The 24,651-nt window shown below is 41.7% G+C and overlaps 1 protein-coding gene across 8 annotated transcripts in view; it reads left to right on the top strand.

Moving 5' to 3' along the window:
• MTUS1 (microtubule associated scaffold protein 1) overlaps positions 1–24,651 on the top strand; it is a 249,035-nt gene that overhangs the window by 182,822 nt on the left and 41,562 nt on the right. For 7 of the 8 annotated variants that reach the window (XM_077279667.1, XM_077279666.1, XM_077279669.1 and 4 more), the window contains one exon: positions 9,049–9,257. In XM_077279667.1, coding sequence (XP_077135782.1) covers positions 9,049–9,257 — 209 coding nt within the window. Of the gene's footprint in view, positions 1–7,882; positions 8,069–9,048; positions 9,258–24,651 lie in introns of those variants that run through there. The other variant, XM_077279672.1, reaches the window with a different exon arrangement.

Raw genomic sequence — 24,651 nt, forward strand, 5'->3', positions numbered from 1 at the left:
CTCCGTATGTAATCCGTATGGCATCCGTACTGCGAGATTTTCTCGCAGGCTTGCAAAACCGACATCTAATGGCTTTTTGGCCTCAAATGTTCGTTAAAACATATACAGTATATGTGTATGTATATATGTATGTGTGTATATGTGTGTGTGTATATATATATATATATATATATATATATATATATATATATATATATATATATATATATATATATATATATATATATTTTTTTTTAGATTTACTTCAGCGCGATATAGCAGAAAAATTCCAGTAATTCAGTTGCCGGCTTTCCATTTCTCCTTCCCAAACCTGACATATGAGACATGGTTTACATACAGTAAACCATCTCATATCCCTTTTTTTTTTTATTTGCATATTCCACACTACTAATGTTAGTAGTGTGTATGTGCAAAATTTGGGCGCTGTAGCTTGTAAAATAAAGGGTTAAATCACGGAAATATTGGCGTGGGCTCCCGCGCAATTTTCTCCGCCAGAGTGGTAAAGCCAGTGACTGAGGGCACATATTAATAGCCCAGAGAGGGTCCATGGTTATTGGTCCCCCCTGGCTACAAACATCTGCCCCCAGCCACCCCAGAAAAGGCACATCTGGAAGATGCGCTTATTCTGGCACTTGGCCTCTCTCTTCCCATTCCCGTGTAGCGGTGGGATATGGGGTAATGAAGGGTTAATGTCACCTTGCTATTGTAAGGTGACATTAAGCCAGGTTAATAATGGAGAAGTGTCAATTATGACACCTACCATTATCAATCCAATAGTACGAAATGGTTAATAAAACACACACACATTATTACAAAGTATTTTAATGAAATAGACACGTGTTGTGGTAATATTTTATTAGACTCTTAATCCACCTGAAGACCATCGTCCTGAAACAAAGTTAAAAAAAACAAACAACAATAATCCATACCTTCCGTCGTTATGTCCCACGATGTAAATCCATCTGAAGGGGTTAAATCATTTTACAGCCAGGAGCTGCGCTAATGCACTCGCTCCTGCCTGTAAAACCCCGGGTGCTGAATGGAAAGCAGGGTGACCTGTAGTTACCTTGAGTTGCGGTGAGGCGCCCTCTGCTGGATGTCCTCATATGAACTCGAGTGTGGGAACTTTTCCAAGGCTCCAGTTCATGAGGACTGCACAGCGTTGTTCTTCCATATGGATGAAATAGTAAAGGTTGCAGCAGTGTAGTCACATTATTAGTGTCAGGAGACCAGTCGGGGGCGCACACAGGGCTGAGAACGTAAGCGCTGTGCTTACTACCTTTCAGGGCTTAGCATTATAGAAAGCCCCAGGTCTGACCTGCAAGAGAACAAAAATAAGTTATATTATACTCACACGTGGGGGGGCGGTCCGGTACGATGGGTGTCACAGAACCGGGTCCGCGCCTCCCATCTTCTTGCGATGCCACCCTCCTGCTTCTTCATCGCTCCCTGGCATCGGCGCTCCTGCGCAGGCGTACTTTGTCTGCCCTGTTGAGGGCAGAGTAAAGTACTGCAGTGCGCAGACGCCGGGCTTTTCTGACCTTTCCTGGCGCCTGCGCACTGCAGTACTTTACTCTGCCCTCATTAGCCTTGTCACTGGATTTGGGATAAAAAGGCAAATCAGGCACTCCATTTGCAGGCATGTTTCGGGGTGTTTGCCCCGCATCAGGGCAAAGCAGGAGGCGGGGCAAATGGCTAGATGAGGACTCCGACATTTGGTCTAAGGGGGAACGTTTCTCCTTGTTAAGAGTGCCAAGCCTGTGTAAGTAGACTTATAGGCCATGCAAGGTTTTTTTGGGGAATATTAAATCTGTAAATAACCACTTCAGGGAGGCACTAGAGAAACACTTATTTTCCTCTCTGGAGAGGATATTTGCATATTTAAATTCCCAGAAGCCTCTCACCTAGCCAAATCAGACTTCCTGCTCGACCCTGATGAAGGGCAAACATATTAAAACATATCTACAAATGAACTGTCTGGTTTAGCTTTATATCCTAGCTGGCACTAGAGTTTTAGTCCTTTTCCTCTCTAAAGAGGATATTTGTAATACTGCAGCGTTTCAGAGAAAACATGCAGAGTACAACGAACCTTATGAGGACGCCTTAAGACTAGATCACAGATGACTAGTACGAGGCAGGGTCATGGTGGCTTCTCTCTGCCCCACTCAACATGAATGACAGGTGTCATTGACTCACAAAGGCAAAGACCTGTTAGTCTTGAGGAGTGGGGTGCGGAGAAGCAACCGGAAACAAACTTTGGACTAGTCTTCTATAGTGGCATGTAAAAGTTTGGGCACCCCTGGTCAAAATTACTGGTATTGTGAACAGTTAAGCATGTTGAAGATGAAATGATCTCTAAAAGGCCTAAAGTTAAAGATGACACATTTACTTTGTATTTTAGGCAATACTTTTTTTTTTTCCCATCTTTTACATTTTAAAAATTACTAAAAGAAAAATGGACTTATGCAACAGTTTGGGCATCCTTAGATACTTGTGTGCTCAGACAACTTTGACCAAGGTTTCCGACCTTAATTAGCCTGTTTAGGTAATTGTTTAATTCACTATCATTAGGTAAGGCCAGGTGATGCAAATTTCCCAGCTTAATAAAAGCCTAGCCTCCTCTAACCTTGTGCCGAAAAAATGCAGCCATTGGTTCTTCTAAGGAGCTGCCTAGCTCTCTGAAAATGAAAATGTTGGAGACCCACAAAGCAGGAGAATGCTATAAGAAGATGGCAGTGTTTTCATGTTGGCCTTTGCTCAGTCGAAATGTTATTAAGAAATGGCAGTTAACAGGAGCAGTAGAGATCAAGATAAGGTTTGGAAGACAAAGCAAAATTCCAGTGATGGCTGCTTGTAGGATTGCTAGATAGGCAAATCCGTACCCCAGCTTGATTGCCAAAGGCAGTCAGAAATATTAGCAGACTCTGAGGTTGTGGTACATTATTCTGCTGTTTAGAGACACCTGCACAAATATGACCTTCATGGAAGAGACATCAGAAGAAAACCTCTCCTGTATCTTCACCATAAAATTCAGCGTTAGAAGTATGCAAAAGAACATCTAAACAAGCCTGATGCATTTTGGAGACAAGTCCTGTGGACCGGTGTGGTTGAAATAGAACTATGGCCACAATGATCACGGGTATGTGTGGAGGAAAAAAGGACACAGAATTTAAGGAAAAGAACATCTCACTAACCATTAAGCATGGGGGCTGGATCAATCATGCTTTGGGGTTGTGTTGCAGCCAATGGCAGGGGGAACATTTCACTGTTAGAAGAAATTTAATTGAATCCATTCTTCCAACAAATTGTGGATGCAAACATCACCTGTAAAAAAACAAACAAACAAAAAAACAAACAAACTGAAGTTGAAAAGAGAATGGATTCTACCAATGGATAATGATCCTAAACACATGTCAAAATCCAAAATAGATTACCTCAAAAGGTGCAAGCTTTACAAAGGTTTTACAATGGCCCTCACAGTTCCCTGATCTGAACATCATTGAAAATCTGTGGTTAGACCTCAAAATAGCAGAGGATGCAAGATGGCCCAGGAATCTGACATTGAATGATTTTCATCCATTCTTCCTTAGAAAATTCTTCCAACAAGAAAGACTCTTGTTTGCCTACAGAAAGCGCTTACAAGCTGTGATACTTTCAAAAAATGGGGTGCTACTAGGTACTAACCATGCAGGGTGCCCAAACTTTTCCATAAGCCCATTTTCCTTTTGGTAATTTTTTAAAATGTAAAAGGTGTTTGTTTATATAACTTATTTAGTTTTTTTTTTTTGCTTAAAGGGAACCTGTCACCCCCCAAAATCGATGGTGAGGTATGCTCACCGTCATCAGGGGCTTATCTACAGCTTTCTGTAATGCTGTAGATAAGCCCCCATTGTTACCTGAAAGAGGAGAAAAAGAGGTTATGACCTCTTATACCTCAGGAGCAGTGGCGGAGACTCAGTGCTGGAGCAGGGTGAGTGAGTAAAGAACAGGGGGGTTGTTTTTATTAAACCAATTGAAAATTGGGGGACATTTATTTTTTTTCCCATCGTGTCTGTGATGCTGGGGGCCCAAATGATCCTGAGATCAGGGTTCTGGAACCTAAAATCCGTGCTCTGCAAGTTCCTGCCTTGAGTGGAGAAGAGGTGCTGTTGCACGGCCTCATTCTGCTCCTTGTCTTTGTGATTGGCAGTAATAGTGGGATCTGATGTTCTGCTTTCTCACTGTCCCTTCTCCCATTCAAGATCGCAGATCCCAATCTGTGGGTCCTAGCATTAGTGACGTATGTCAGTGTAAGACTGACCCCTACTGGTGGTACATTATACTACATTGTTGGGTTTCGTCTGACATTCTGCCTAGGGCTCTGCATAAGCCAAACATGTGCCTATGCTGATGGGATGCAGGAAGTATAGACAGGCTTTGAGAAGCTAAGCATTAGTCTCGTATACTGAAGTGCTCCAATATTTAGGCAGGCTGTGCACAAAGCACTATTCTTTTTTTATTTATTATTATTATTATTATTATTTATTATTATTATTATAGCGCTATTCCATGGCGCTTTACATGTGAGGAGGGGTATAAATAATAAAAACGAGTACAGTAATCTTAAACAATACAAGTCACGACTGGTATAGGAGGAGAGAGGACCCTGCCCGCGAGGGCTCAGTCTACAAGGGATGGGTGAGGATACAGTAGGAGAGGATAGAGCTGGTGGTGCAGCGGTTTGGTGGTTACTGCAAGTTGTAGGCTTGTTGGAGAGGTAGGTTTTCGGGTTCATTTTTAAGGTTTCCACACCAGGCGAGAGTCTGGTATATTGTGGTAGAGACTAGGACTTTCATTTTAGATTAGCATTGGGTCTATGACCTATCTTTTTTATTTATTTATTAAGGATATAATTTTAAGGCGGAATGTTTGTGTCGAGAGTGAAACTGGTGTAAGGAGTCTTGACGCTTTCCAGGGTAAGGAGGCTTGTCGCTGTCCAGGGTAAGGAGGCTTGTCGCTGTCCAGGGTAAGGAGGCTTGTCGCTGTCCAGGGTAAGGAGGCTTGGTGCTTTCCACTCTTTACCCTAGGTAAACACTTATTTTGCTGTGTTTCTACAATGATTTAAGGTATGTGCACACGATGCGGATTTAGTGCGGATTCGCAGCGTTTTTTTCCGCGCAGAAACGCTGCAGATCCGCAAGTGATTTACAGTACAATGTAAATCAAATAGGAAAAAAAATGCTGTGCTAATGGTTTGGAAAATTCCGCACAGAAAACGCAGCAACGGATTGAAAGAAGGAGCATGTCACTACTTTTGTGCGGATCTGCAGCGTTTCTGCACCCTTGCATTATAGAAATCCGCAGGGGTAAAAACCGCATAAAATCCGCAACAAAAACGCACAAAATCCGCATAAAAAACGCATTAAATCTGCACCTGCGTTTTCTGCCAGGAGATGCAGATTTTGTGCAGAAAATTCTGCACCCCAATCCGCAACGTGTGCACATAGCCTGTCAGTACATTTCCATTGTGGTCTTCTGTTCTCACCAGTATTATGGTTCCCACAGATTGTCAGTTATTAGTGAATTTATGGACAGTCCCAAAACAGATTTCCCTGTTCCATGTGGATGATCTCTTTAGGTGGGGTGCTGGCTGTTCTGCCGCGGCCCCCACCAGTCACCGGTGGTGGATAGATAGTAACAGAGAACAGGACCTGTACAGCTCCGTGTACTGTCGCCATTCCTGGGTGCTGCATCTCAGCCCCCATTACAGTGAAAGAAAGACCACCATAAGAGCTGCAGCAATGGCCATAGAATTGTTATAAAGGTTTGTCACCTATCAATTATATAGTTCAACATACGGGTAGCTCCCAATAATGAATCATTAAATATTTACAGATGATTACAGATAAATATGGATCTGTGCGTATCATTTTTTTTGTACAGCAAAACCGTTTACCCCATCGTGTTCTGATCAATTTTGTCAAATATTCTGTCGAAGGATTTGCTGTATCAAAGACCAGATTATATATTTCTTTTTTTTTTTTTTTTATGAATCTACATGTCTACATGCAATGCGTTTTGATAGCTTGGAAAAATCGATTGTTCTCAGTGCCAGCATTGTTCGTTCTGTTCATCATGACCTTGACCCGGCCCCTTGAATTTCCTATTTTAGTTGCTGTAAGTGGGTGATGTAGCCAGACTGCCCCCTGGTGGACGTATGAGAGCTTGTTAGTGAGCAGGTGTACGGAGCTTTGAAGCTGGGTGTAATTACATCGGCTAATTAAAGAGTGAATTTTCCATGTGACTTTTCCTGGAAGGATTACACCATCTCACCTCACTTGTTGTGATTGGATCCGAATGCAGGCAGGTCACATAACTTAATAAACCAAGGCTAATTAGTAGGTAAAGCGACTATTTCCCCTTGGAAGATATATATGCACATTTAATTTTGAGACATATATTACACACCTATGCAGATGAAATGACTTAAAGCGCAAAGCCTATGATGAATCGGCCATACATTGTCATCATGGACTCCTACAGGCAGAGTGGAAAATGGGGAATCTTCTCTTCTGTTGCTTCCAACATTAAAACTATTTATTTGCCGAATAAAATGCTTTTTCTTTCTCATTTCTCTGAAACCTTTTTCTTTCTTGTACCCAACCATTCATTGTCTTTGTGAATTAATTTCATTACTCTGCCAGCAGTTTCCCTCCTCAGCATTTCTGCTGTAATTGATGCATAAATATTCCATAATAAGCGATTCCTGAGCCATGTTATCTGTCCATGACGACCTGCGTGCAGACAGCGGATTTACTGCCTGTGCACCGACAATGGGAGACGGATCAAAGAAGAATTATTTTTTGTACAATATTTGGTATCATCCCTGCACTTTATAGGATTCCAGTCACTAGAGCAGCCTGCACCTACGTGTACCCACTGAGCCAGCAGCATGGGGTAATTCTGCATCTTACATTACTACTGTAGATGTACGAAACGTAAGAAATTCTGTCTGCACAACTTTTTTCGTTAACTGACTGCTGCTAAATCCGTTCCAGATGATTACTGGATGTGTGAACAGAGCTGAAGACAGCAAATTAGATGATATGTAAAGTGCTGGCCACTAGGTGGCTCTTCTGTCCACTGCCTGTTCCCAGCTGCTGATATTCCATGGTGGGTTACAAGAAGTGTGAACAGATCCTTGTGTCTCTGCTTCTTCTCTCTCTAACTGCTAACAGGAGAGACCACCTTTCAGTTCAGGGCAGTCCAGTTACTCACTGGTATGTAGCAGGAGAAATATATACCAGGGAGAGAGGATATGGAAGTTTCAGCACCTATAGTGCTGGCAGAATGCTGATAGAGGAAACGCCCATTCAGAAGGGATTTCAAGTTGTGCTGCAAGGGTATTAGCTTGGTATGTGCCCAGAATGCAGTTTTAATTTGTGGATGATGAATGACAGGTTTCGCGCGAAAGGTCAGATGTGCTTTGTTTGCCATGTAGCGTCTAATGTAAGGAAGACAATGTAACAGCATGTTTACTAACCTTTTTAAAATGTACATTAAACCTATGTATGAAATACAGAAATAAAGATGTGCGAATGAATGATGCCCGTGACTATTAGTGGTGTACTTCTCTTCACATTGAGTGGGTTTCTCAGATGGGACTGCTGGTGGCAGAATAATGTAGCCGTGATTCACACCCACCGCCTGCAGAGGGCAGCAACGGTCACGGCCTGCTGCAGGATGTCAAACTACCCCCCCACCCCTCCATGTCACGGCCTTCTGCAGGACGTCCCCCCGCGTCACGGCCTGCTGCAGGATGTCGTCGTCCCCCCCGCGTCACGGCCTGCTGCAGGACGTCCCCCCCGCGTCACGGCCTGCTGCAGGACGTCCCCCCCGCGTCACGGCCCCCGTAACATAGAGCTCTGTACAGGACCATGGAGGGCCGGGACCGCAGACCAGTAGTCTGGAGCCAAAGCCGCCATTCTGCCGTTGCCAATGGTGCATAGTTGTTTGCACGCATTTGTGAAAATCAGTGGAGAAATCCACATCGCTGACTTTAGCCATAGAACTATTGTCTGGGATTTGGGTAAGGCTCCCATTGTGCTTTCTGTACAGAGCGCCATCTTCGCACTGCTTAGTACCCGGTAAAGAATTGGTTTTTTTTTCATTCTGATTTAGTATTTAATATTTCACCCCATATGTGCAGCTGCAGCATTTATCTGATCAGCTATTAGGCTATACTCACACTATTTGCAGAGCGTCGGGGGTTTTACTTAATTCTGCCCCAAAAAAAAAGATTCAGATGAATCAATTCAATAATTTTTTTTCTGAAAGCTTCCCTTCTTGAAATGGCGACACACAGCAGACCACGCATAGGTCCGTCTGAAATGATTGACACTTTCAGAATAAAATGAAACTGGGTTAATTTGTATTATTGCAGATGAAAAGTAGCAATACAAGTCAGAGACCATGAACAGTACAGCACACGGACGGCGCCCGCGTACACGGTGATGGACACGCTCATGTGTAGGAGAAGCTTTGTTATTAGCATGGGAGAAATGGACACACGGACCAAACACTGATGAAACCTTTGTTTGTTTGTTTTTTGTTTACTTGAATAAACCCGGACGTCTGAATAAGGCCTAATGGAGTATTCACACTTAAGTGTTCTGTGTCCGATTTTGCTTTTGATCCACTGCAAGCACAGTCCATGACCAAATCTGCTTCTGTTACATGTACATTTAAGAAACATGCTACATAAATCTGCAGCATAAGGCTATGCTCACATTTTGCATCAGCTTTATTTCTGCAGCCAAAACCGGATCTCTGCAATAAAAACTGTTTTCAAAATGCATATTTTTGTGGGGTTTTTCCAATGGTTTTGCATTCTGATTGCTTTTTGTAGGTGGAAAAAAGCAGATCGAATTGACATGTTACTTTTATTATTTTTAATCTGCATGTGGCCGTTAAGAGCTACGAGAATGGGCTACAGGTCTGACCCCGATCACAGCACCGCATGGATGAGACTCCGTTGTTTCCATCTGTAACAATGTTTTCTGTCTGCAGTTGATAAAGGCAAGCAGAAGCCGAGCCCCCGAGGACCGGTCACCCAGGCACAGACCCCTCCTGTCCAAACACACGCTCATGAATTGGCCCAGTGCAAGACGATATGTGAGGAGCAGAGCGGCATCATCCAGCAACTGAAGAACCTGCTCTCAAGCAGGAATCAAAGGTTCGAGGCTCTCACCGTGGTCATCCAGCATGTGATCAAGCAGGTAAGCTGGGTGCCGTGGTTAGTCAGTACTTATGTAGGTACAGGGGCCTTGTGGGAATATCTGTTGTGTCTGAGATAAATTAATGGGGTCATTGAAATGATTGGGATCTCATGTAGGCACCAGCCTTTTTACGCAGGATGTGGCATCACTAACCTGTAACGTCTGCGGTTATCACCATGCTGCTGCGAGCATCACTGACCTGTAACGTCTGCGGATATCACCATGCTGCTGCGACCATCACTGACCTGTAATGTCTGCGGTTATCACCATGCTGCTGCGACCATCACTGACCTGTAATGTCTGCTGTTATCACCATGCTGCTGCGACCATCACTGACCTGTAATGTCTGCGGTTATCACCATGCTGCTGCGGCCATCACTGACCTGTAATGTCTGCGGTTATCACCATGCTGCTGCGAGCATCACTGACCCGTAATGTCTGCGGTTATCACCATGCTGCTGCGAGCATCACTGACTCGTAATGTCTGCGGTTATCACCATGCTGCTGCGAGCATCACTAAGTCTACGTTCACATTTGCGGTCTGCGCCGCAGCGTCGGGCGCCGCAGCGTCGCCGCATGCGTCATGCGCCCCTATATTTAACATGGGGGCGCATGGACATGCGTCGCACTTGCGTTTTGCGCCGCATGCGTCCCTGCGGCACCCGCGTCCGGGCGCAGAGGATGCAGCAAGTTGCATTTTTGCTGCGTCCAAAATCAATCAAAAAAAGGACACATGCGGCGAAAAACGCAGCGTTGTGCATGCGTTTTTGTGTGCGTTGCGGCGCCGACGCTGCGGCGCACAACGCAAATGTGAACGTGGCCTAACCTGTAATGTCTGCGGTTATCACCATGCTGCTGCAATTATCACTAACCTGTAATGTCTGCGGTTATCGCCATGCTGCGAGCATCACTGACCTGTAATGTCTGCGGTTATCACCATGCTGCCAGCATCACTGACCTGTAATGTCTGCGGTTATCACCATGCTGCGAGCATCACTGACCTGTAATGTCTGCGGTTATCACCATGCTGCGAGCATCACTGACCTGTAATGTCTGCGGTTATCACCATGCTGCGAGCATCACTGACCTGTAATGTCTGCGGTTATCACCATGCTGCTGCGATCGACATGTTTTATTGGATGCCGGACATTTAGGTAAATGGCGATCATGTAATGCATGGACAGGCCAGGTCCACCAGTGAGTCCATCTTATGCAGAGCGGCTCTCTATTCTGTGTGTCTAAAGCTGAGAGGCACAACCTTTTTTTGGTCCGAGTGCCAAATATTGTGATTGCAGCGCTCCCCCGGGGTATTCTGATCCTAGGTATATCTTGACACAGTATATATGCCAGAATATAATAAGTGGGGGGTTCATTTCTGTAGGCATAAGGGGCGCAGAGGACCCTCTTTAGCATTTCAGAATGAGTTGAGATGACCATGCAACGAGTGCAGCTGTTCCCATTGTTCAGTTACTGAACACAGGAGTTACATTTCTGGGATCTGCACAGGTTGGGATTGTGGACCCTTGGGATGCAGGTTTTACACCCCTGTTTTAGAGTATCCCCTGTGCTGCTCCTGTTCATGGCTTGCACCCAGTAATGCGACTCTGTTCTATTAGCATGAATAACTGAGCTGCAGTACCACACACTGCCTGTGCACAGGTGAGGCGCTGTGTTTTTGGAGAAACCTTCCTGGTATGTATTAGGACTTCAGAAAATTAGATCTTTATTTACATTAGGTTTTTCTGTTAAATCTATTTTTTTCCCCTAACACAGCCTGTATTAAAAATAAATTCAGAAGTTTTTCACACTGGCCACCAGACCTTATCTGAAACTTGCAATTTTATTTGGCCCCACTTGGCTGTAACGAAGTATGTGATGAGCATGCTCAGATTAGGGTAAGGCTAAGGTCATTGTGAAGGAAGGGGGAGGAGGTGATCTGTAACATCTGTGGTGAATGGAGGCTCCTGTGTTACCTACTGACTAGAAATGGGTCACCTTTCCTTATGAGACTGCTGAAGACCGGAAGAATGAATCCAATCTTGGATTCAGCCGACTGCAGAGAAATTGAAACTTTAAAAAAAAAAATAATAATTGTCGGGGAATGTAAAAATTATTTAGGCTAAGTTCACACTGTGCAATTTTGCTGCTTTTTTGCAGCAAAACCTGAGTGCTTGGCAGGAAAGAAGCTATGGCAAAAAGTTTTTGGTGCGTTTTTTTCATGCATTTTTTTTTTTTCATTCAATTCAATGGGTGAAAAATGCTGAAAGTGACGTGCCCTGTCCAAAAAAGCATGCATGGCACAAAATACTGATGACAAAAAAGTGTGCGCATGAGATATCTGAAATCTCATAGGCTTTGCTGGGACTGTGAAAAGCAGCTGAAAATTATCATGCAAAATCGCCCAGTGTGAACTTGGCCTAAACCTTTTCACCACATTTGACAGAACAACCTGACTTTAAACAATAATTTTCTAATGACACAATCCCATAAAGGATCGTTGGCTCGTGATCTCTTCTCTTCTGATTGGTTAGGAGAATGTTTATCAATAACAATTTTTCCTTTTTTTTTTTTTCTTTTTTGACCAGCAATTTTGACTTCACAATTTCTGCTGAATACAGAGTTTTTTTCTTCGGTTAGAATTTTTTTTTCCTGTAGTCCTTTCCATTCGAGCCTTTTCAGCCCATGTTACTATAACCTCTCAGTAATCTTTCTTCTTATCCCACTGGTGTTAGTCGCCTTCGTTCCTCCTTGTGGGGCAGAACACGTTGGCGTGTTGTTGGTCTGTGACTCGCGGACTCTGTCGTTTATTAGACCGTCTTGTAGATTAGCTGATCTGTTTGGACAGCTTCCTATAAACCTTCCGAGTGTTGGTTGCCACAACAAACCATGTGTGAAAGTCTGAGTGGGTGGAGGTGCAGTGTATCAGAGGAAACGGGAAACCGGGAGGAGGCAGATAAATGTTCTGGCCCGTGCTTACTCTGTTGTTTTGGTGCCTGCACACTTAGCAGCTGTCTGTAGTGATCGGGTGACTTGTGTGTGATCCCGGTGGTGAATTATAAAATTCTGCTACTCTACCTATTAGTTTGTTACATACTGAAGACTCGTACATACTTTATATTGTTTTTACAAAACCCAACATGTTCTGCTGCAGGTTAAATATGATCGCTGTCCCAAATGGGGCTCACCTGTAAGCTCCATTCCGAGAATTTCGGTATCTGTTCTCCCTGAGGGGTCTCTGCACACTGCAAACTCCACGGCCTTGGTGGGTGTTTAACCCATAGTCTCGACACTTTAGGAATACATTGCTCACCATGAGCTATCATTCTACCTGTACATAAAAAAAAAAGTAGTGCGATCATCGTGTAGACCTTTTGAATGCATGGTAACACAGAACCCATAATAAATAAAAACTCAGACACTCAAGTTAGAGAACAGTGGCCGTGTTGTTTATTCAGGGATACATGAATTACTTAAATAGTAAACCAAAAACCATCAAACTTTTTACCGAACCAATCTGCCCGTATACAGGGCGATTTTACCCACAAATAAACAACCACGACAAAAGGAAAATGCCTTAAAATAGGGGGGAGGGCAGGATCTTCTCTCTTCACAGTAGCTGTAATGAGCAAAACTGAGGGGAATCTCAAACTAAAAATAGAACACTCTTCCCGCTTTTTTCAAACTGCCAATCAGCAATGAATCATCTTCCCGCCTTTTTCCAAACTGCCAATCAGCAAGCAGTAAAATAGCACCAATACCAACCAGCTATAACCAGAAAACTGACAGAAAAAGATGATCTCTGACTGAAAGAGAAAACAGTGAAATAAATACACTTAATGAAGAATTCAATATAATTCAAGAAATTTATAAACTTAAAATAATAGGGTCCGTGTTCCCATGCGACCTCCCCCCCCCCCCCCCCCCCCTATACTGCGCCACGGGGTGGGGCTTTCAGGAACCGTGTTAGTCTCTCGCCTTATCCTTTACTAAACAAAAGCATGCCAAAAAAATAAACTGCTTCCATTGATTTGGACCCAAGTGCTAGGGGCAGGAGGCCGTATTCCTCCCTTGGTCTCACCTTGGTTTGAGAGTCCTGTCCAGCCAGCATGGGAGATGGAGAAAAGGCTAGTGGTGGTGGTTTGATACTGTGCATACGCATACATTTGTTTGGCGTGTGCTACAAGTATGCGCCGTTCCCATGCCGGTTTGTGGCCTGGTTCACCTAATGGGTTGTTCAGGAATGCGTTCGTCCTTATCCCGAAGACTCGCACATATATAAAACCTTCAGGGTGCAGTGCTGCCTCTCCGCCTCTGATTCAGCTTTTTACAGTTTGCAGTGGTGACGTAATGATTACAGCGCACATCACCGCTGCAGGCAATCACGGAGGTTAAGAACCCTGTTAATGTAGATGTCACAAATCACTGAGCTCTGTCATTGGCTGGGTATCTGTGACTTGGTTTTATATGTATGCAAGTTTTAAGAATATTAAAAAGAAAAAATAAAGTTCCAGAGTACATGGTTCGTTTGACTTTGAATACTAGTAGTTAGTAAAGATCTTTTAATATAGGAAAGAAAATGGTTAGTCGTGTAATTCATGGCAGGTCCGGTCCCGTCTTTACTGTGGCCAAACGCTCCCTACCCTTCCCAATATCCACTCCAATATTGAAAATGGGTTTTCCAGACACCTGGTCATGAACTTCCCCCTGCTGTTCAGACAGAACAATGTTCAAAATATTTTTCACTACCAAGATCATGTGATATCTGCAAGACCTCTTCGGATTGTGTGGTCGATCAGTAATTCTATCCCCCCAGATATTGAAGGATCTTGCTAGTGAAGTGTTGTCCAATGACCCAGGACAGTGACGGAGGAAATGTCATGCCCAGTTGACATTAAGTAGCTAGGGTTAATAAAGGTAGATGGTTTTATTGAAGACTGTGACAGTATGGGTAGTTGTCGGTGGTGATTTTTTTGAGATCTTTGTTGGAATAAATATTTTTATTTTCACCAAAACTTTGGTTTACAGTTTTGAGACTTCAATAACCTATGTGAAAAAGCAATGAATATTGTCCATAAATTTACATTTTAGCTACATTTTTCTTGGTCCTACCGCCCTAGGTAAGACCTATAGCAATGATATGGCAAAGAAAGTCACCCAGTGAATGACAACACCTAAACAGTAGACAATATAGTAAGAATAGGCGCAAACTCCTCCTTCTGACGTTCTCCACCCCCTCTCGTACCGGTAGGTTGAGTGACGGGCCTCCCAGCACTCTTTCTCTAGGCTTTGCGGCTCTCCAGGGTTTCTATATTGGGTAGTCCAGGAATTCCATGTGCTTCCAATGGCTTCAGTGAGCACTGTGAATCGTAACCAAACACTATACCGTGAGATATGTCTCTGATTAACACTTGTGTATGTGTAGTGGCCTGAGCAGAACACTAATTGCTGTATTTGTGTTGTGTTTTTGATAGTTTTATAGCCTGGCTGTTTGGATGGGTTTTTTAGGGGTTTTTTATTCTCGGTCTTAGAGCACAGATTACACCAGATTGAGCGGTAGCTTTCATAGATCTAATTTTAGATAGCTCAGGGTAGGACATGAGCAAATTGATCTCTGGTGAAAACTGATGCACTGGACATAAGCCAACCGAGGGTCTTATTATAGCTCACTAAGTAGTATTTGGACACTGTACCTTGGAGGCTGTCAGTACTGTACCGTACGACTAAGAAAAAACTGAATTTAGGGTCCCATTTGGGTACACATGGTCGCTGTGGAATGGCTTTTATGCTTTTTGATCAAAATACTATTACATGGAAATAACATGGGGTACTTGGGTAACACTATTTACTTACTACAGGGTACACGCTCATTTTGGATTTTGTTATAAATACATTGAGATTAATCTTGGCCTCCACTCTCTTCTGAACCTGTTGGAAATGATTGTCCACAGATGGCCAGTGCAAATGGTGAGATCATGTCTGTTCCGATGCAATAATCTCCTGCTAGCACTGGCCATTCTCATGAAATGACTGTCGGCTGAATATCCGTTTGGCAGGCGGCCATATCTCTCCCAACACAGATGAATGTTCTGTGTGGCCAAGCGTTCAGGTGTTTCCAAAAGGGAGACAGGAGAAGGCATCTGCCCTATAAAACAAAAAAGGATCAGGCATTGAAATGCCATCAGCTCAGTCCTTCTATTACCCGACATTGGGGCGAGTTGGGACATCCCATGTATTTTAGATTGATGGCTGGCCCTCCGAAATGTGGGGGTCCGGCTGATTTTCATTGAATATGTATGGGGGCTTTTAGCTTATGATATTTTGTACTGACGAACTACTGCTTGTCTGACATAGGAGTGATCTGGTTGTATTTACTAATGGGTGTGCTTTTATAACTTTCCTAGAACAGTGAGCGTATTGAACACTTGTGTAATCGGCCGAGCAGAACTGTGTAAATAGTCTGAGGCAGCTCAGTGTAAAATGTCTGGAAAAGTTCCCATACATATTGGATTCAGGTGATCCCACTCACTGTGGCATCTTATTTGTTTAGGGGTCTCTTCTCTACAGATGTTGGTGGAAAGAAGGGTCAAGCATGTTGGATTGAGCACGTCTCATCCTTTTCATCTCCGTGCATAGCCCATCAGAGGAGTCTGGCAGAAGCTTATTCCCCTCTACCTGTTGAGAACATACATGCTTAGCCTAAGGCTTTATTCGTGTGAATAAACCCTATCTGAGCATGCACAAGTCCCACTGTTCTCATGTCCTATATGTGCATTCATCTATATTTGATATGCAAAAAAGCCTCTTCAGAAAGGGTCAATGATGACTTTTAGGATTGGTATGCCAAAGAAAACATGGAGATCTTCTTGCTTCAACTTTGCCTTCCACTGTGTTAATCACCAGAAACTTCAGACTATCATGAAGGATGTGGGTGTGCTGAACCATCTGATCAGTCTCATTGGGAACCTTTACATCGACCAAAAATCAACAGTCTGAATGGAACACAGCGATTTGGCATGGCGCAAAGGCGTCAGACATGGTTGCTTCCGGTCACCATTTTTCTTCAATTTATATGCAGAAGCTATTTTTAGGAATGCTGAGCTTAATGAAAAAGAATCCTCAACAATCTTAAATATGCAGGCGATACAACATTGATGACAACAAGCGTACATGGAAAGAAGGACTTATTACAGAGTGTCAAGATAGAAAGCTGGAGCTTGGGTCTGCTACTCAACCCAAAGAAGACAGATATTGACTTACTGCCATATACGACAGGGACACATTTTGAGATGGATGACAAACTGGAAGTTGTGAAGGACTGCAACCAGAGATGATCACTGAAGGTGCAGTAATGATGGCTCAAGTCAATAGAATATTTACAGGCAAGTCGGCAATGAAATCACTGGACCAGGACTTCAAATCAAGCAACATTTCACTGGTGATGAAGACACGGCTCGTGCATAGTTTGGCCTTTACTCCAGTATCATGTGAATGTGAATTGCGGACGATAAACAAGACAAAGAATCATCGATACATATGAAATATGGTGCTGAAGAAGGATGTTATCAATACCATGGATGGCAAGAAGAACAACCCAATTTTGGAACAATTCAAGCCATACATGTCACTCGAAGCAAGGATCCCCAACCTACGAATTGTCTAATTTGGACACCTCTTACGAACACCGCCATCGCTGGAGAAGTAAATGGTGGTTGGAAGAATAGAAGGAACCAGGTGAAGAGGAAGATTAGCAACCCAATGTCTTGATACTATCAAGATAATGGCGGAGAAGACACTGGTGGGCCTATCTAGTCTTGTACAAGAGCGATCTTCCCACAGAGCGTTTTATTCATCTGGTCGCCATGGCTCGAGACTGAGCCGAAGTCAGATAAATAAATAATCCCAATATGTAGCACTAAAATTCCTGTAATCTTCCTCATCGAAAAGACTGTTTGCATATTTCAGTTCATAGAGGAGCACTGCATGGCCTAAAAGTTTTCTTATGCCGACATGGTTCTCTTTCCAAGTTGAAACTTTACACCTTAACTTTTTCAGATGCTTCTATCAAAATCTGACATTACTATGAAAGAGAAACATTTCTTAAATCTGCACTGAAAAAAAATTATGGAAAAAAGTAATGGGTTGTTATAAGTTCCCATAATTTATTATTGAGCAAAGCAATAGCATAAGAAACCCACCCTGGATTGGCATATAGTAAGGAGTCAAAAGTATTTTAAGTATGTGCCGAAGAATGTCTTAATCTGATGTAGCTCACATAAAATGCGAGCGTTGAAGCTGTGCAGAGTATGGATTTTTCTGGGTTCTAATTATAAAATTGGTATTTAATCCATCTTTATGTATTGTTTTTGGAAAATCATTTTTTGAAAGTTATGTTTATTGGAAATAATGCCACCATCTAATTGGAAATAATTGTACAAGAAATGTGAATCCTTCATACCATTGATTGGAGTCTGATATTTCTGGTGCTGCTTCATGGGTCAATCCTACTGTCATATCTGACGCACATTTATTGCATGGCAGATTTCAGTTACGAGAGCAGCAATTGTCAATAAAATCTATAGATTTCATTAATTTACAACAACGTCTATAGCTGGATACAAGGGAGTGAATTGGTTGCCTGCACAGTTGCGGCATATGAGCCCAGTCTATGGTTGTCACAGCCATTACCTTGTACTTCTCGGATTGGAATGTCTGCAGTAAAAGCTCCATACACTTTGCTCACAAATGGACTCTGCTTCCGGATAAGCCATTATCAGGCCGGTGCCCTGTGTAAGCTCGGCTGTCATCCCATTGTTTTCTCAGGGTCTCTGCACAATACCCATGTCATTCCGTTAACCTATAGAAATTTTTTTAATTTTATCTCTTCAAATAGGTTATCTGCTTTATTCTGTTTATTGAGCTTTAGGATATGGCCTTTGTGCCCTGTAGAAAGGTCCATGACTTATAATATTGGGAATTTCACATGCTCTCGCTTGCTCTTGTTAATAGCTTAGAAGTAGTTCTATAGAGTACCATGTTAGACCCTGTTCACACTGCGTTCTCTGCTATACATTTTGGGGATCTGCTTGAATCCCCTTAAGATTTAGACACTTCCAAGGGTCCATAAACTGCAGTAACCTGAACGGAGTTACATTTCTGATGGTCTGTTGGTTCAGATAGGCACAAAAATCTAGCCGGCACGCTTCTGTGGCCGTCTGCACAAGCGGGCAAATTCAGGAACAAAACCCAAACCTTTCCTTTTGAACTCCGTTCAGGTCATTGCAATTCATGATCCAGTCAGCGGGCCTTCTGAATTCCATATTTATTTGCACAGTTTTTCTAGCCATAAATACAGTATATTTTCCAGGAAGAAGTTTGCTGCATATTACTGTAGCATCATTGTGGGTTACGTAAATCTCATTCACACGCTGCAGAGAAAATCTGAAATGAAAAATGAAATGGGACAGATTATAAATCTGCAAGGACAGTCCATTTATACTATGGTAATGAAACAAGCGGGTGCAAGTAAAAGAAATAAGCAGACTGTGTAATGTACAATTCACGAGTACATAATTAGGAAAGATTTAGGTAGAGAAATAGGAAAGACTAAAGAAGAGGAAAAAGGGGTATTGTGTAATTGTCTACATGATTAACCCCGTAAACCGCATATTTGGGCATGCAGTTCTAAAACAATCAATCTTTACACAGTTACATAGGATAAAAAAGACCTAGGTCCATGTAGTTCAACATTTCTCCCATCAAATATACATTTTTTGTAGAGGGGGATAACTCCTTCACGTGATCTAGACTCTATGCTTCTCTTAATACATCCAAGAACTGTTTTGCCTTTTTTGCTGCTGCATCGCCCTGTTGACTCATGTGCGGTCTGTGATCTAGTAATATACCCAAGTCTTTTTCACACGTGCTGTTGATTAGTACTATTCCTCCCATTCTGTAGATATAATTTTCTTTTTTTCTTGCCCATATGTCTTCAAAAAAGTATAGCCATACCAATACTTCATATGTATAATGTGCTGACTAGTTCCCTTTTTAAAGTGCATTGAACAAAGGGGAGAAAATACAGTCAAACTAGGTTCTTGGTGATTGACCTGGTGAGAACAGCTGGTGAAGCTTCAGGAGAGGACATCCCTTGTTTCCACCTGTACCTTTTATTCTCCCTGTATTGGTATTCCATGCGAAGTATTGACATTTGTGCCGTGTTACAGCAACTTTTGTTGCCTTAAATCTTTTTGAAAATAACTTAAAATGTAAATAGCTGCAAACCATTCAAGTTTAGACATCTTCACACATGCACTGGTATGGCATGCCAGCATTTATTCGGGCGTCCTCGCTTAGAGGCCATGTCAGCCTTTAATTTGAGATGATCTACAATGTGTTATACATATTCATAAACCCTAATGAGTTTTCCAGCAAAAACAGGCAAAGATATTCCGCATAAATCCTTATTTTTTTCACTTTACAATACCGACTCCCATGCAATCGGGCCTTCCAAAGCCTCCCACCTGCACCTTTGTGTCCACCTTCATGATCAAGTCCCAATCATTCAGAAAATAGATTAATCCAAGTGTGCGGTTAGGTCTGTGTGGAATGGGCCAAGATTCTTTTACTGAATTTTTCCCGTTTTGTTATCTACTATATACAGAGAGCTTTGTCAGCTACGTTTTGCGGTGCCACCATTTCATTATAGATATTCTGTTTCAGGATGAGATCCTGTTACTAGTCAATGGCGCAGGGATCATTTCTATCCTACCCTTAGGCCCTGCACTAGGTATAACAATTTTATCTCTAGTATTCATCTTTAACTTTGTAGTACTGCTTACTGGTCTCTATACAACACAAATGTATGCCTGAATAAAATGGGCAGGTTAGAGAGGCAGAGTCTCTTGGAAGCAAAGTTGGTCGGAGGTTCACCAAACTTTGGACAATTGCTCTTTCGTGCATTAAAAAATGAAAAATCTGATACTCAGGTTTTTGGCTGCACAACAGTCCTATGTCGGACAAGAAAGTATCAACATTCCCCTCCAAAACTCCAGCAATGGTAAGCGCCTAGGAAGTGAGGAAAACAGACTGTTGTAAAAAGAGGGGATGCTGCATGATGGTACACGGTCCTGTCCTAACTTTAAGATGTTGCTGCCATCAATTTCTAAATGATTCAGTTTTTCAAATGAAATGTGAAATGTCTAATGTTCACCTTCTGATCTGTGATCTACAGCTCTGGAAAAAATTAAGAGACCACTGCAAAATTTTCAGTTTATAGGTATATTTTTGAGTAAAATGTAAATTGTTCTTTTATTCTCTAAACTACTGACATCATGGCTCCGAATTTCGAAGCAATACATTTTGTATTTTCTGAAACTGTCAAAATAAATTTGTCAAAATAACAAAAAAATGCATTGCTTGCAGGCCTCAAATAATGCAAAAAAACAAGTTCATAATCATTTAGAAACAACAATACTAATGTTTTAACTCAGGAAAAGTTCAGAAATCAATATTTTGTGGAATAACCATGATTTTTAATCACAGCTTTCATGCGTCTTGGCATGATTTCCACCAGTCTTTCACACTGCTTTTGGGTGACCTTATGCCACTCCTGGTACAAAAATGTAAGCAGTTCTTCTTTGTTTCATGGCTTGTCATTATACATCTTCCTCTTGATTACATTCCAGAGGTTTTCAGTGGGGTTCAAGTCTGGAGATTGGGCTGGCCATAACAGGGATTTGATGTGGTGCTTTCATCAACCCCTTGATTGACCTAGCTGTGTGGCATGGCGCATTGTCCTGCTGGAAAAACCAGTCCTCAGAGTTGGGGAACATTGCCTGAGCAGAAGGAATCAACTGTTTTTCTAGGATAACCTTGTATGCGGCTTGATTCATTCAGAGCACAACCTGCCCAATGAAGCATCCCCAGATCATCACCGATCCTCCACCAAATTTCACAGTGAGTGCAAGACACTGTGGCTTGTACGCCTCTGCAGGTCTCCGTCTAACCATTAGACGACCAGGTGTTGGGCAAAGCTGAAAATTAGACTCATCAGAGATGATTACCTTACTCCAGTCCTCTGTGGTCCAATCCTTATGGTCCTTGGAAAATTTCAGCGTGGCTATCCTTTGCTTCTCATTGATAAAAAGGCTTTTTTCTAGCTTTACATGACTTATGCCCTGCCTCTAGGAGCCTGTTATGAACTGTTCTTGCTGTGCACTTCACCCCAGCTGCCATTTGCCATTCCTTTTGTAGGTCACTTGATGCCATCCTGCTGTTGCTGAGTGATATTCGAATAAGATGACGGTCATCCCGGACAGAGACGTTATCATCCTCTGCTGGTCTGTAGCTTCGTTGTCCCCAATATCTGCTACTTGACCTTGTTGTAATGGACTGCCATCTTAGAAATTTTAAGGATGGAGGCAACATGACGCTCACTGTGTCTTTCTACCAGTAAAGCCAGAATTGAGCCCTTTTTTTCCTCACTCAAGACTTACGGTAGTTTTTTCAACTCCTTTGGCATGGTTAAAAGTTATTTTTTTAATTCCTATTACTTTTGGGATATTACTAGCACTTGCTTTGCCGTCCACCTTGTTCTATTGCAAGAGGATTGTGAAGACCACAGCAGTGTTTTTTATACTTTCCTTTGTTAAAGAAGATTTGGTTCAGGCGATCTGAGGTGCACTCTGGTTGGAATTCAAATGACACTGGAATGGAATGGCTGTCAGACATGTAGAGAAGCTGATTTTTTTTTTTTTATAACATTGTGCAGTGGTCTCTTAATTTTTGCCAGAGCTGTGTGTTGTGAATAAAATATGGCTGAGATTTTACACAGAGTCCCAACTTTTTGTGAATTGAGGATGTAGATAAAAGCTCATAGTAACAGAGATTGACACATGGCTTCAGGACATCAAAGGTCCTAATAATGGTTCTGTGGTTACTATTTCACAACTTTTGTGACATAAACTGTGGATCAAAGTTTGATGTGAGACAAAGCAACACATTGATCGCAAGTAGCTACAAGTTGGTTTTCTATTACATGTTCTCAGCTTCCACAAATACATAGTAATTATGGGCCCATCTAGCATGCAGTCAATCACACAAACTGTAGTCTACATTAATGGTCCCCAAAACTCCCAAACGGCCTTCTTCAAGCTTTAGAGGCCTAAAGCTTAATGTTGAGCATTTTATTGATGTCGCAAACAAATATTCAATCTACTGATCCCTGGCACATGCATGGTGTCTCTGCCACCATTCACATTTTGATGCGGAAGCTAGCAATGTTGAACCGTCTCAGAAGTCAAAATTTTGTGGTGAATGTTTTGTTGGGAAGTCTGGGCAACCTGTATGAATTCCTATTTAAGAGTGTTCCAGCCGATTTAAATAAATTCTGAAAAAGGTCCCGACTCTAAATTCTGCTCACCCACATTGAACTTTGCCAATCCAGTACCAGCACTTTGGTCAAATTCATACCTCTGTGAAACGCGATGTATGGACTGTCTCAAAGTCATCCAACTCAACAGCCTCATGAGCGTATACCAGAGGGCATTGTGTTGCATTCTAATTTGTAGACCCGCTGCCAGTCCGTACATCATGGCAATTAAGTACTTGGACTGTGATACATGGATGACTAGTTAGGTCTCGCCCCATTCACTCTAGTCGGTGTTTTCTAATTTCATCTGCAACAAACCAGAACTGGTATGAAACTGGCAGAAGTGGGTCACACATTCAGGATTGTAGGAAAGCTATACAACAGTGATGGTTGTGAAATGGACATGAAGTGCTGGCTGCTACATTAGGTGTAATATTCTTAAACGTATGCAGTCGTTACACCTAAAAGTAATCTCCTAAATCATCCTGAGATTTCCCAGATAACCTCACTTGAGCTTTACTAGCGTCATTATGACGAGTAGATGGACTGATGCCTGTAACCCATCCACTAAAGACCGAGCCGGAATATCCCCAACAGACAGTATAATATCCTCTCAATCTCTGTGCATTGTATGTGTCTATGGTTGTAGGGTGACTAGTAATGGTGAGGTTAGGAGCCTGCATTAGTATCTGGACACATATGAATAAATAATGATATTCTAGAAATGTATATCGGTTCAGTGTTTTCTATAGAGCTAATGTATATAATGCCAGTGTAGAATTGCTGAATTGTACTGAACTGTATACATATAGGAATATATATTCCTGTCAGATCAGTCTTTAGGTGTGTATGTGCGTGTGAATGTACAGATATGTACAGTTAGTGTGCATGTGTGTATATGTATGTATGTGTGTATATATGTGTGTGTATGTGTGTATGTGTGTATATATATATATATATATATATATATATATATATATATATATATATATATATATATATATATATATATATATACGTGTAAATTAAGTAATCAAGTATAATAATTATAATAACACAGTATATGCGCATACAGTAAAAAATTATATATTAGTGTGTACACATGAATATATAATGTGTGTGTGTGTGTGTGTGTGTGTGTATATATATATATATATATATATATATATATATATATATATATATATATACACATATATATATACACATATATATGCATAATATATTATATATATATATTATGCATATATATGTGTATATATATATATTATATATTCATGTGTACACACTAATATATAATTTTTTCTGTATGCGCATATACTGTGTTATTATAATTATACTTGATTACTTAATTTACACGTATATGTGTATGTATGTGTGTGTATGTATATGTGTATATATATATATATATATATATATATATATATATATATATATATATATATATATATATATATATATATATATATATATATATATATATATTTATTATACGTATACACTGCTCAGAAAAATAAAGGGAACACTAAAATCCCACAACCTACTGTAGATATCACTGAATGTATTCCAGTTGTAAATCTTTATTCATTACATAGTGGAATGTGTTGAGAACAATAAAACCTAAAAATGATCAACATAAATCACAACTAATATCCCACAGAGGTCTGGAGTTGGAATGATGCTCAAAATCAAAGTGGAAAATGAAGTTACAGGCTGATCCAACTTCAGTGGAAATCCCTCAAGACAAGGAAATGACGTGTGGCTCAGTGGTTAGCACTGCAGCCATGCAGCGCTGGAGTCCTGGGTTCTAATCCCACCTTGGACAACATCCGCAAGGAGTTTGTTCTCCCCGTGTTGCGTGTGTTTCCTCCGGGTGCTCCAGTTTCCTACCACACTCCAAAGACATACTGATCTGGAATTTGGATTGTGAGCCCCATCGGGGACAGCGATGATAATGTGTGCAAAACTGTAAAGCGCTGCAGAATATGTTAGCGCTATATAAAAATAAAGATTATTATTTATTAC

Source organism: Ranitomeya variabilis, chromosome 1 (genome assembly GCF_051348905.1).
Source record: "Ranitomeya variabilis isolate aRanVar5 chromosome 1, aRanVar5.hap1, whole genome shotgun sequence".
NCBI lineage: Eukaryota > Metazoa > Chordata > Amphibia > Anura > Dendrobatidae > Ranitomeya > Ranitomeya variabilis.